The 14,262-nt window shown below is 37.6% G+C and overlaps 1 protein-coding gene across 1 annotated transcript in view; it reads right to left on the bottom strand.

The window, feature by feature from the left end:
- LOC149827101 (DNA (cytosine-5)-methyltransferase DRM2-like) overlaps positions 1-12,349 on the bottom strand; it is a 39,569-nt gene extending 27,220 nt beyond the window's left edge. The window contains exons 1-9 of the mRNA XM_090019177.1: positions 12,172-12,349; positions 9,090-9,180; positions 8,841-8,969; positions 8,609-8,738; positions 8,458-8,504; positions 8,156-8,285; positions 7,997-8,043; positions 7,257-7,352; positions 4,964-5,081 (exon numbers count right to left, since the gene is read on the bottom strand). Coding sequence (XP_089875303.1) covers positions 4,964-5,081; positions 7,257-7,352; positions 7,997-8,043; positions 8,156-8,285; positions 8,458-8,504; positions 8,609-8,738; positions 8,841-8,969; positions 9,090-9,092 — 700 coding nt within the window. The 5' untranslated portion in view covers positions 9,093-9,180; positions 12,172-12,349. The remainder of the gene's footprint in view (positions 1-4,963; positions 5,082-7,256; positions 7,353-7,996; positions 8,044-8,155; positions 8,286-8,457; positions 8,505-8,608; positions 8,739-8,840; positions 8,970-9,089; positions 9,181-12,171) is intronic.
- Positions 12,350-14,262: the final 1,913 nt, after the last annotated feature.

Genomic DNA, 14,262 nt, shown 5'->3' with positions numbered 1-14,262 from the left:
CTTAATCTCCTCATCTTTGACTAAAACCCTTTGCGTTTCATCTTTGATACATCTAACCATACCCAGATCCCTCGATTTCCTATCTCTCATTTTTGCAATCCTATAAATATCCTTCTCACCCTCTTTGGTATCTAACTTGTCATAAACCTCCTTATATACCTTATCCCTCGCGTTCCGAACTACTTTTTTAGCTTCCTTCTTTGCTATCATATACTTCTCCAAATTCTCATTATCACGACTTTTACTTAGATTTCTATAACACTCTCTTTTAACCTTAATAGCTAATTTGACATCCTCGTTCCACCATGATGTATTCTTACCTAGCGGTGCACCGCCTTTAGACTCACCCAATACCTCCTTAGCCACCTTTCTCATGCCACCCGCTATCTTATTCCACATAGATTCTGAATCCTCCTCGAGACACCAATCAACTTCCTTAACTACCCGCTCTACAAACATTCCTTGTTTAGCTCCTTTCAGTGCCCACCACTTAATTCTAGGATCTATCCTATGTCTATCCCTTTTGCGGCATTGTCTAATTCTAAGATCTAAAATTAAGACTCTATGTTGTGTAGCTACACTTTCTCCCGGTATAACCTTACAATCGATGCAACAACCCCTATCTCTCTTTCTAAGTAGGAAAAAATCTATCTGACTCGTATTAACCTCACTTTTAAATGTTACTAGGTGAGACTCCCTCTTCCTAAACCAAGTGTTTGCTAAGATCATATCATAGGACAAACCAAAATCTAAAATCCTTTATCCACTATCGTTTCTTTCTCCTATACCATAACCTCCATGGATACTCTCAAATCCATCCCTACTAATGCCTAGATGCCCATTAAGGTCACCGCCGATGAAAATCCTTTCTCCATAAGATATCCCTTGTACTACTCCATCTAAATCTTCCCAAAATTGACGCTTAGTGGAATCATCTAAACCTACTTGAGGTGCATAAACACTAATAATATTAATAATATCCGTACCTAATACTAATTTAATAAGTAAAATCCTATCACCCTTCCTACGGACCTCAACTACATTATCTATAAGCTCACGACTCATAACAATCCCTACTCCATTCCTATTCCTATTTATTCTTGTATACCAAATCTTATATCCCCAAGGTTCTATCACTTTTGCTTTCTCACCTACCCATTTGGTCTCTTGTAGACATAAAATATCAATCTTTCTCCTACACATAACATCTACTAACTCTACCAACTTACCAGTTAAAGACCCTATGTTCCAAGTGGCTAACCTAATTTTATGGTCTTGGACTAACTTCTTTACCCCCACCCGTCCAACAAAGTGAGGGAACCCTTGCCTATTTGACACCACACCCGGGCGCCGGTGTGACGCGTTGCTTCCGGGAGACGACCTAGCAACCCTTGCCCATTTATCACTGCCTCCAGGCCTATAGAGTACAGCGCGTCGCTCAGTAGGGAACGCCCCAACAAAATTCTCATATTGGTTCATATTCATAGGGTATGACTAAGTTTTTATGTTGGCTGTCACAGGCCTACCGCAACCCTCCTCCTTTATCCGGGCTTGGGACCGGCAGTGTATAACTAAACAGTTATACACAGGCGGATTGGGGGTTATGGCTTCCAAAAAAAAAAAAAAACACATCGACTGATTGGGGGTTTCGGCTGCCTAAAGGATCACGGATGGGGGTTTCCTAGCTGGGAATCGACGAACACAGGTAGGATGAGGGGATATATTGGAATCTGGAGATTTTAAAAAATTTTATATAACCCATTAATGGCAGATTGTAGCATATACCATGAGTTTTTCCTTTGTTTTCTCTGCCAAGTGTTCTATGCTTGAATATGCTAGGGTGACGATACTTTAAAGTCATGTAAACAATTGATCTTGTGTATGGAGTTAAGTCTTGATATCATTACTTACCTGAAATGCGCTGTAATTGAATCTGAGTACTTGAATTCTTGGAAATCAAGTTCATAAAGATTGTTTGGGATTTGTAGTTGTTGTTGATAATGGAGTAAGTTGGTCTCATAAATTTATTGCAAAAATCTTAATGTGTTGTTTCCATAATGTAGCATTGTATGCTGGACTGAATGTTGGATTTCCAGAATTTGAAGTCATAATTTCGGTTTGATATTGGTTATTTTGATATCAAAAGGGACTGTGTGATGATATGCATATAGGCAATTTCTTGTTAATTGATTTTTGAAATCTTGCTATCCTCAAAATGGAACACTGTTGTGTATACTGAAACAGGGAATAGATGGGTTTGATGATGCAGCACCATTCGATGTTTTGATTTACTAAAAGTCAGTATGTGTTCCAGCTAACTGTATATATATATATATATATACACATGTCCTGATTTCTATTGGCAGGACTGATTTCCATATGTTTTCGTAGTTAGCTGAATGATGTTAATCGGATTTCCTATTTTCATAAATGAATATACAAAATCCTAAACCATTAAAGCATGAATAGTGTGATACACTGCTGCTAGGTTCATGAACTATTAAGGTCCGACAGGATCTTGCATGTATTACCTAATGTTTGTTGTAGGTTGTCTATTGGCATAAGTTGGTGCTTAAGTGTGGTTAAGCTCAAAATTTGTAAGATGCAGCGTGGGATCATTGAAACATAACCTGAAAATTTTCAGTTGTGTATAATAGTGTTCATGTTACACTGTTTAGGGAGGGTGGACACATAAAACTGAAATTTTATATATAATGTATCTTGCTTTGTCGTCTCTAGCTGAACGTTATATTTTTGTCTAGAGTCCATGTGTTATTTAAAAGCTTGTGTATTGCATTGTATGGAAACAATTGTCATGGAGGTTTATGCTTTCACTTGACTGTTATGAATTAGGTTATACACCTTAATAAATACTGTGTAAGTTTTGATATGAATAAAGGGAAATCTTGGAACCTACATACACTTATATATGTGTTAAGAACAGGTTGGAATGTTATTTCTAAGAAGGTTATGTAACTGTTATTGTTATGATTATGGTACTCATGAATGTGAGCATAATCCAGTTATTGATAATTCTTCTTGGGTAAGAATACTTGAATTGTGCACTCACACACTCAAAGAAGACATACTTTGATTAATATCCGTATGTGATGTAGGTGACACACACATAGAGAAAATGCATCTGTTTAATAAACGACATGCATATAGCTGGATCATGATTGCATGAGTGCACATGCTTTTGGCACTTTGGCCTAGTGTTACGAATAAAACACTAATTTGGTTTTATTATGTGGTGCATCGATGGCCTAAATGGACCATCACCGGCCTGGAGAGCCGTGGGTTTGGTTTTCTTTCTCATATGTTTTTAATTGCATCACTTGAACCACATAAGATGGTTTGGCACATTACTACACTGTTCTAGTGGTTTATACAGGCTGGAGTCCCGAATGGGTCCCCGCAAGGGAGGATGCGGGTTTTCACTTTACTTTTGCATATGGTGTTGCAAACTTAAAGAATTAACTTTAATAAAAATATAATGAATAAGAACAGTGTAATATACATTCTGGGATATCTCATCTGGAGTATGAAAATCTTAGATATCCGGTCTTGGGGAAACTGTGAGGATACAAAAACTCCGTGTGTTGTAATTTGGTCCCCTGAACCCGATATTGAGGTTCTTTCTCCTGGTCACGGTTTTAGGGAGAGTCCGCCACTTTACACGGGAGTAGTGTGTTGGTCACAACTGTGAGTTTGTTTGGTACCAAGGAAGTGACACATGTGGGCGTGAGGTGTCCCTTGTGTGCCCGACATTAGATGTGGAGGTCTAATGTTCCGAAGGTGATTCGGTCGAGGGTTAAGTTGGAACCCAGTAATAAAATACAAATTGTGTGTTAAGTTGCCCTAGGAACCTACTTGACCTCGAGGATTGTACCCGTTTGGTGTATCCGCGGGCAACGGTAATTAAAAAGAGGAACTTAAAGTTGTGTGCATTTAATAGGGCATGCATATGGAAAGATGGAACTTAAATGGAAGATAACAGAAGAAATCATGCATTTTCCTGTTATGAATTAGATCATGCATGTTTGAATCATTCTCTATATCATGACATGAATTGGTGGTAGTATAGGATTTACTTATTGAAATCATGCTGCAAGGTTTGGTTATTTAGTTCTTGATATATGGTACTGCTTTATTGTTCTTGACTGGTGAGCATATGTAATTGTTGGTAGGTATGGATATTTGAATGCTGCAAATTTTATATATGTACTCACTCAAATCATTGCATGAAATCTTATCCATGTTCTTTGTCTCACCTGGTTTCTTTAGAAGTAGTTGTGCTCAGAATTTCGGTTTTAACACCATACTTTGTTGGTTTTTCACAGGCCATGGTGAACAGTGAGGTTGAACTGGCTACTGTGGATGGATGAGAGTCATACTTGCGCTTGTCAGTTTCAGTAGGGGACAGAGTGACTCTATTTTTGCTTCTTTTAGTTCTTTTTACTTTCTGCAGTTGTTACTTCACTTTTGAGTTATGTATGAGACTCTTATTGGTTCATTAATAAAAGAGTTTTAGTTGGTTCTTATGGATGAAGATTGCAACTTCGTTTGTGGTAGTTGGGCTATCCAATGAAAATTGAAACTGTGAGGACCCCGGATCTCTGGAAAGGTTTCCGCATTGAAAAAAAAATATTCCGCATTTTCAAAGGGTATGGATTGGGGTCATTACATCACAAGTAGAAAGCAAATGGCTTAAAGAATACCATCAACCTCAACCTAAGAGCATCCTTCAAAAAGTTCCTTTGGCAGAGCATCTCAACAAATATTACTCTTCATGAATTGTCTATACAAAGAGGTACATATTTAATTTACATATAATTCTTTTCCTGATGTAGTAATACAAATTATCATCATCTAAGACAAAATACTTTAAATAGACGAGGAAAACAAAAACCAGTAATATGAAAATAGAACTATAACAAGAAACATTAAATTTCATACACACCACATCTATCAATTGCCAGAGTAATCTCTTCTGTGGGGAAGCCCATATCCATCAAAAGAAACCTTTTCCCATCAGTGGCATATGCATTTTCCAGATCACATATATCATCTGCAGATCCCTGATGCATCATAGCAGCTAAAATTAAAGACACCCTTCCATATTCAAAATTCAAAAGCACTCAATGTCAACACAAGCAGATTGTGCGGGTGACTGAAATCGAAGCATGGACTTAGCCCAGCAATGAAAACATCAAATATTAAGCAGCCAGAAGTAGAAAGGTGAACAAGATCATGAGAAAGCAAGTTTGAAAAGCAAATCTCCAAAGTTTCATCCATTTCATTTTTCAGTTCCTTATATATGTAACCTACATGATTTGTTTAGTAGGATTTAGGTTTTAAATCATCTGATTATGACGTGAACAGGTTCTTAAAAGGCAAAAAACCAAGGCTTAGAATTTTCATAAAGTTGAAGCTCATAAAATTGTATTTTTTCATTGAGAAAACACAATCCAACAGTCAATTTCTAGCAAATGAATCATGTTGAACATGTCTGTGGGGTCTGATTTGCAAAATTTTAGCCTGGAATATTGAAAATCAGAACTCTCTCTCTCTCTCTCTCTCTCTCTCTCTCTCTCTCTCTCTCTCTCTCTCTCTCTCTCTCTACACGTGTGTGTGCGTGTTCTCCTGTTCACTCTACATGGAGCTGTGTGTGTTCTCCTACTCACTCTACTTGGAGCTTAATGCATAATATATGAGACCTAAATCTGACCGTGGTTCACTACTAGCTCATACATATCCCTCAGGTATTCCTTATCCCCCTAATACAGCAATAATCAACAACCGCTATGGGCCAAAGCACTACATAGTATACACATAATTGTTACTTCTTAGTATATTTATAACTGTTACTTATTAACTCCTATGCAATATCTTCACAATCTTCTTTCTAAACACCTACTGATTACCATGAAAGTCCTTCAGGATGTAAAACTATGTATGCATGCATGATGCATAGGTCTTGACCATATCCTGACAAGGCAAAATCTTAAGATATTATAGCTTTTGTAAATTGCAGGATTTAAAACCAAAAATTATACAAAGATAAGGGAATGAATAAGTTTTCACAAAGATGTAATGAAAGGGCAGTAAAGTTGTTAACAACAACTACGCCTTCATCCCAAAACAATTGGGGGCAGTAAAGTTGTTAAATTATAAAAAAATACAGAACAATTCCCATTACTACCATTATCCAAGGAAGAAAACAAGGGACAATGTGAAGTTGAGCATTAAGGCCACTAACTGACCAGCAAGGATAACTTAGCAATTCACAAGATAACAATGTGATTTGTAAATGCAACAAATACTTTAAAAAAGTTTGCATTGTCATAAATTTACTAGATTACTCTTTGCTGTAAAAATCAATGTGATGCACATTAGCAGCATATTATTATGTAGTCCGGCATCAGGAAATATGACCTGGTTGTACAATTAATAGCTTAGATATGTTTCTGCAGCATTAAAAATATGAGAAGTATTCTACCATTGTGGCCTAGAATGAATGTTATTCTTTGTTATCTTTTCAGTATTATAATAGCCTAAAAATTATTAATTGCATAATCTGCCATCTCAGTACAAAATCCAGAACCCAGTGTTGCACAATTTTATCAATGATCACAAAGGATATGGCTGATATTCCACTGGAAGACCAAGAATCTTGATCTCCCATCATGCTTAACTTTAATCATTCCAGATAGTATGGTCCTCAAGAAAAGTTGCACAAACTTCAAGTGTGGTACTAATGAAATCAGCAAGAGAAAGGATATTGGGTTCTTAAATGGGTGCTAATAATGTGACAACTCATGGCACAGTTGTGCATTAGCAGTGTCTTCATCTACAAAACTAGACTGTCTGCTAAACTAGCCCAGAAGACACATCATTAAAATAAGCTAGAGCAAATGTTATGGATCTGCAATCGTGAGGCTTATTATATTCATAAAATTGGCCTTTAGAATGTACTCTTGAGTTCTGAATCCACCAAAGTTAGCCTCATTGAGACTAGAGAATATCTATACTAGAACAGAAACCTAGCCATTTCTGTTCTTAGTTATCAAGCCTGCGTGTAAGAAAACTTCACACTCATTTCAACATTCAATATATACTATGCATCTCAGAAGATTTGGATACAAAAACCAATTCATGTTAACAGCTTAAAATTTATCGTCTGAAATTTGTGCCACAACACAAAGGACTGCTTCAAATTCTTCTTGTAAATCCATTTATCATGTAATATTTACCTTATTTCCAGCATCACCTTCAACATCACTTTGTTCACTGTCAGCACTCCATGGATCATGAGGAGAATAAACATGAAGAGAAGAGCCATCAAGAGCCTACAGATACAATAAATACCATGATCATTAAGAATTTTCTTTCCATAAGCCAAAAAAGATGTGAAAAATCCCATTCTCTTGAATTGTCTATCAATGCATATGTTTTCCACTTGTCCTTTATGAGAGCAATGAGTGAAATAACAAGTTCACATATAGCTACTAACAAAAACTCATTGCTAAGATACAGATAAGATGATAGGACTACAACCCAATCACAGTTATGGCATTATTGTCTTTTAAATTTGTAATAACTTTAAAAGATTTCTTTGTAGATGAAAGATCTCCAAATATGGTGATAGATAGTAACATGAAGAAGCAAGCAAATTCGATGATAAGTTGAAAATGTGGAGATTTTACTATTTAGACTTTCCAACATTTTCCACTTTTTCTTAAATTCTTTGAAGAAAGACCCACATCAAGATTATTGTACGACACAATTTTGTGAGTACAGGTTTCAGTAATAAAAAAAAGTTAGAAAACAAGGATAAAGACTACATGCAACAAATGGCAAATAAAACTGTTTTGTCCTTTGAGGCAGATGCACAAGATCTTGTTGGAAACTTGGAAGCATGGTTTGAAACTTTGAAAAATAAAAATGGAAAACAAATGAGGATGATGAAGAGAAGAAGGAAAAACACACTTACAGAGTAAGCAAGTAGTGTCTCCAGTACAGCATCAGCATCCCCATTTTCTGCATACCAAGGGAAAAAATTCCAGTGCCATTATTTTTCAATTCGAAAGAATGTATCGGTTGTAGACTTGTAGTTTAAGCAAAATCTAGAACATCCATCACGAATCCCAACCATTTTGCTTAAGGGCTCTCTCCACCATATTCTCTGCAAAGCCCATATACAAGAAATGGCGTTTCAGCCCCGACGATGATGAACTGGAAACACTATCATCTTTCTGACCATTTTCTCCGCGACCTTGAGCCTAAGAAAAGTTCAAAAACAAGGATAAAGATTAAAGACTACATGCAACAAATGGCAAATAAAACTGTTTTCTCCTTTGAGGCAGGTGCACAAGAGCTCGTTGGAAGCATGGTTTGAATCAACTAAAAATGGAAACCAAATAAGGAGGAAGAGAAGAAGGAAAACACACTTACAGAGTAAGCAAGTAGTGTCTCCAGTACAGCATCAGCATCCCCATTTTCTGCATACCGAGGAGAAAAAGTCCAGTGTCATTATTTTTCAATTCGAAAGACTGTATCTGTTGTAGTTTAAGCAAAATCTAGAACAGCCACCACGAATCCCAACCATTTTGCTTAAGGGCTCTTTCCACCATATTCTCTGGGAAGCCCATATCCAAGAAATGGCATTTCAGCCCTGACGACAATGAACTGGGGACACTATCATCTTTCCGTCCATTTTCTTTGCAACCTTGAGCCTAAGAAACTCAAAAATCAGTCAATTCAATGAGTACCAAAAACCTCAGCTTCAATAACAATGAAAGCAGGCAAGAGCAAAGCAGTATTGATAAATCTCACACCTTACTGGACTGGCAACCAACTTCAGAACCACAAAAACCAGAACTCACACAGGAAAATGAAGAAGCTTGTGTTTCCACGTCATCTTCATCTGATTCAGATGAAATGCTCTCTTCATAGTCCACAATTTTCTTCACAAAACCCGAGCAAGAATTCATAATTCAGCAAAAACATGGACGGCAACAAAAGGAAGAAGGCAAATATGAAGTGCCCAATGACAAGAAAGATTCAATTTAGATAGGTGAACCCACCATCTTTTCATGAGCCAATATTTCTGCTTGAAGAGGCCAACTGAAACACCACCACCACCAAGCCAGGCTCTCAGAGCCAAAATGTGACAATCTTGAGTTCTCCACAATTGGTAACAATGGAAATACAAATATGATTACAATATACAAGAAAGGAAAGTAAAAACAACTCTAGATTGCAACGAACACGTCAGAGAGAGCCACGGTGAACTGGAGGACAAAAAGACCAAAATACCCTGATGTTGAGAAAAACAATTGGTGCCATCATGGTCCCAAAAGCAAAAATGAATAGCTCATCTTTAACAAAATTTATAATAAAATTTACAAGAGGGACCGAGACCAACGATTTCTGATAAAGAGGATTGTTTCGGTGACTGTATCAGTAAAACATTCAACACTATATAAGAGTGTCAACCATCAAACACTCGGATACTTTTATAACATAGCATGCCACCAGTTTCTCTCTAGTTTATTCAATCAGCACAAATCATACTAGTGATGTCTTTTTTGAATCAATCATCTTGATATATTGAAACCTATGACATTGTTGAATTGCAAGATCTTGTAATTTTATGACATTTTACTTGGTAGTTTCTTTACTAAACCTATTCAATGCATTTTGATTTTGTTTTGTTCAGTGTTGCTAAAAATGCGCCTTATGGCGCAAAAAGCGCACCTCGCCTCAAGGTGAAGGCCTTTTTGCCTTGAGGCACAAGCCTTAAGCACACTTGCCCTGAGACGTACGCCTCATATGCTGTGAGGCATGCGCCTCACATTTATGAGTCAAATGGGGCTCAATTTGGGGGCTAAATAGCCTGAACTTCGGGCTATCTCCCTCCCTGCTGTTCCGATCTCGTCTCTCGGTCTCCCTGCGTCTCTGGCAAAAAAGAAGAAGAATAAAGTACGCATGCATCTCTCTCTCTCCCTGCGTCTCTTTGCTCTCCCAGCGTCACTCCCTGCATCTCTCTGCTCTCCCTGTGTGTCTCAGTCTCTCCCTGCTCTCCTTGTGTCTCTTTCTCTCTCTCTTTGTGTGTCTCTCTGCTCTCCCTACGTCTCTCAGCCTCTCCATGCATCTCTCTCTCACTCTCTCTCCCTACTCTTTCTGCTCATGGGCATTTATATGTTTTTTGGGGTATTTTATTTGCACTTGTGAATGTTAAAACTTTTATTTTGAAGAATTTTGGACAAATATATTAACATTTTATTGTTAATGCCAATATGCATTTTCTAATGATGACATTAATGTTAATATGCATTTGACTGTTAATGTTAATTTTTTATTGAATAAATGCTCATATTTTATTTCTTAGATACTTATGTAGAACAAGTTGTTGCATTAATGTTACTTTTACATGTTAATCTTATATTTTTTTGGTATTTATTTGAGATTTTTTATTTCTTATTAGTTGATGTTTCATCAATAAAGCATTTGTTTATTTATAATTTTAGATATTTTTATAGTTTTTTTTTTAGTTTTCAAAAAAATTTGAGGCTTACGCCTTGCTTCAGTTTTTGGTGGAGAGCCTCGCTTCGCTCAACCCTTTTCACAACATTAGTTCTGGTAATTCTCAAACCATTTTTCTTTAACAGATTCCCCAAACTTGTAATTTTCTGCAGCTTACTTCGACTCAACACCAAAGAAACTTACCAAGTTCAGGCATAGCCGAGTTACCAAAAGCATCATAGGAAGTGGAAAAGCGCATTTCAGAAACACAAAACGTCGTACTTTTGAAATGTGTTGAGAAACGCAAAAAAAATTAGAAAGCGCGCTTTCGACTTCTCATTTATGGGAAGCTCGTTTCTCCCTTTCTCTTTTTTCTTTTTTTTTCTCTTTTTTTGCTTTTCCCCTCACTTCCTAGGTCGCTTTCCGTTCGCTTTCTAGCTTGCTTCCGAGACGATTTGTGATTCGCTTTTAAGTTGTCCTACGCTTACCGTTTCTTAAAATTTTGAAAGTGTCTCGCTTCCCGCTTTCACTTTTTGAATCGCTTTTCGTTCCCGCTTCCTCGACTGGCAACTTTGGGACATAGTAAGAATTGTGAATTGAGAATTGAAGCTTTCCTTGATTCTATTGGTGGTGATGCATGGCATTCTTGGTTGGTGGAGCCATTTCTAAATAGAATCTAGAAAGTATAAATAGTTTGGATTTAATAGGGTCTTGTCTTATATCCATATCCAAGAATAAGTTGTTGGATCCTACTGAACCCGATCCATTTGCACCCAAAGTGATGCAAAGCCCTGCAAACTACGAAAATAACCCTCCACATCCAACAGTGGAGGTCCAAGTCCATCCATTACCACGGAAGGGTACTTAGGTAATTTACTCAAATCTTACGAAAATACCCCTAACCAACGCAGAACTACACCGAGATGCCACTCAACAGCCCAAGAAGCACCGGAATTCTCCCCGTTTCGCGCTCCCAGGAAACGAAGCGCAAGTAACTTAAAATGACAAAGGTACCCCAATACTCGACCGAAGAAGGGTATTTACGTCAATATAATTTCGTCTAACTTAACCTTCACTGATTTTACGCAAACACCCCTAATGAAAAAATGTAACCACCCTGACGCTCGGGCGTCCAAGACATCACCACAGTCGGTGAATACATCATTCCTCCGTACAAGGGTATTTTCGTCATTAAAAGCTCACTCCAGCTCCAAGAATTCACGGTCAGCATCTTTTTTTCCACCAGGAGCGCCGAGCAGAGACCAGAATTGATCACGAGGAATAAAATGACGAAAATGCCCTAAGAGTTCCCGAAGGAAGAGGAAGGGGAAACCCTCGTTCGGTTTCAACTCCTTAAACCCTGAATTTTCCAAGGAAAAAAGGAGGGGAGGAAGGCGAAGACGCCAAAGAACGAAGAAGAGAAGATTTCTAGGCTTCTGTTTCTCGGTGCTTCCGTTTTCCTATGGGTTCCTCGCATTCCTCCATCAGAAAGAGAGACGAGAATCTCTGAAAGGACGACTCTGGACTCCAGGGCTGTCCGCTTTCCTCCATGAGAAGATAAAAGAAAGAGAGAGAAGAAGACCAAACCAACGACGTCGTCAATCACCTCGGAAGGAAACGGAAAATGCGTACGAAATTTACCGGGAAAATCTCGGGCTCTGTCGCTGCTTCGCGAGAAAAGGAATTCTCCACAGCGGATCGTCCCGGCTCTGAAGAATGTTGAAGAGAGAAGAGAGGAGGTGAAAAGAAACTTCCTCTTGGTTGGTTAGAACGATGGAGAGAGAGAAAGGGGAAAGGAGAGAAAGTAACGCCTCTCTCTCTCTCTCGCTCTCTCTCTCTGTCTTGTATGGGATGACGACTTCTAGACAGGAAGTTACGGAAAACCCCTCCACTCTTTCGTCAAGGACGGACTGAAACTTTGCGAGACTTGAGATCAGATTTTTCGTTCGATAAAAAGATTAAAAAGTGAGATAATTTGGGATATTTGCAGTGTGGCGTAGAAGCGTAAGTCCTGCCAGGGCCAAATCCGCCAAGATAATTTGGGATATCTAGACGTGCCAGGTATGACCCATTAGAATGTACCCAAATCCGTCAAGATAACTTAGTTAGAGGGTGTTGTGATAACTTAGTTAGAGGGTGTTGTCCGAGGAAGAGGCAAGGTTTGCTACAGTTCGGGGTTCGAACCTATATAAGCATGTGGAGCTCGTATCTCCGTGTGTGTTGGTATCACTTAGGGTCGGAGTTCAGTGTCATTGCAAAGACTTAAGTACCCTTTCTTGCCATTCTTGTCATGAAACGCTGGTTTAAGAAAAGGACAAAAATGTCTTCTATTCAAAAAATAGAATTTTGATCTTAACTTTTCAAAAAGTTCAAACGTTTCGTTTTTGCCAAAAGCAGTAAACTCATATGCTGCCAGTAGATCACCATTTGACGATGCACCATCTGTTGTAACAGGAGCTCCCTTTCACGATGCACCATTTACCATCGTATGTTGTCGTCGGAGCATCTGTTATCATCGTATGTTGTCATCGTAGCATTCTTTGTTGTCGTCTCGAGTCCAGGTTCCCGCCTTGGTTTTAGCTTGTATTATAATACATTGCCGCCTTCTCATTCGTGCCTTGTGTTACAAAACATTTTTGAGTTTGTTTCTACCTTATGGAGATAACTATAAATCGATCGATTGGTTCGATCATTGGTGGGCATTGTAGGGGCATTTGTTGGCCATCTCTTTTTACAGTCTTCTCTTCTTCTTCGTTTTTGTTAAGCAGTATGGAAAAAAGCAATGACGTACAAACATTTCAACAAGTTTCATTAAGGCATCGTGAGTACCTTTCCATGTCATCATGCTATTGTTGAAGAATGTATGTCATCATGAGTGTCATTAAGGCATTGTTTTATATTGCAGGTGGATGTTGTCTTTTTAACGGTTAGGAAATTAATGATATTTATAAGACGTTGAGACCTATTGACAAGAATGCTTATTTACAGATGCGAGGAAGGGCCTCTACATCATCTGGTATCGTTCATTCACTCAGTATATGCAATGTAATGCAAATCGCGGTTGTAGTAAAATAATACCGATTTGTGAGATATTGTATTGTTTGTTAATATCGATTTATAAGCTATTATGTTGAATTCCTGTATCGATTTGTAATATATTATGCAATATGTATATCGATTTGTAAGATATTATGTGTTTTGTAGTGTCGATTTATAAGCTATTATGTTGAATTGCCGTATCGATTTATAATATATTATGTGATATATATATATATATATATATATATATATATATATATCGATTTGTAAGATATTATGTGTTTTCTAGTGTCGATTTGTAAGATATTTATAGTATGATTTTAAAACATGTGTACTGAAATACATTGTTGCGCGCTTGCGGTGGCGATTTGCGTATTCAAATTGCTGCTTATTTAGTGATTTTTATTGAAATCGCTTCACAACGTCGTAGATATAATTAAATTGTTGTCACGTGAATCACTATCGTCAACACACATATACGATAAATCGTTTCTTTTATTGGCATGGTAAATAACAACTCGATGCATAGTATAAGCAAATAACAAATCGTTGTTGCTTTTATACTGTGATTCATTCAATTGTTTCTTTGACTTTCTTAATTAATCGGTATCTGTTGTTATATGCATCTTGAGTAAATCGTAGTAAATGCATGCGTTGTCTAACACAAATTGATATCTTGTTTATGACAATGGT

This window comes from Nuphar pumila, chromosome 10, assembly GCF_984573655.1.
Source record: "Nuphar pumila chromosome 10, dmNupPumi1.hap1.1, whole genome shotgun sequence".
NCBI classification, from domain to species: domain Eukaryota; kingdom Viridiplantae; phylum Streptophyta; class Magnoliopsida; order Nymphaeales; family Nymphaeaceae; genus Nuphar; species Nuphar pumila.
Note: the sequence above shows the minus strand (reverse complement) of the source record. Positions and strands in the feature narration are given on the sequence as shown.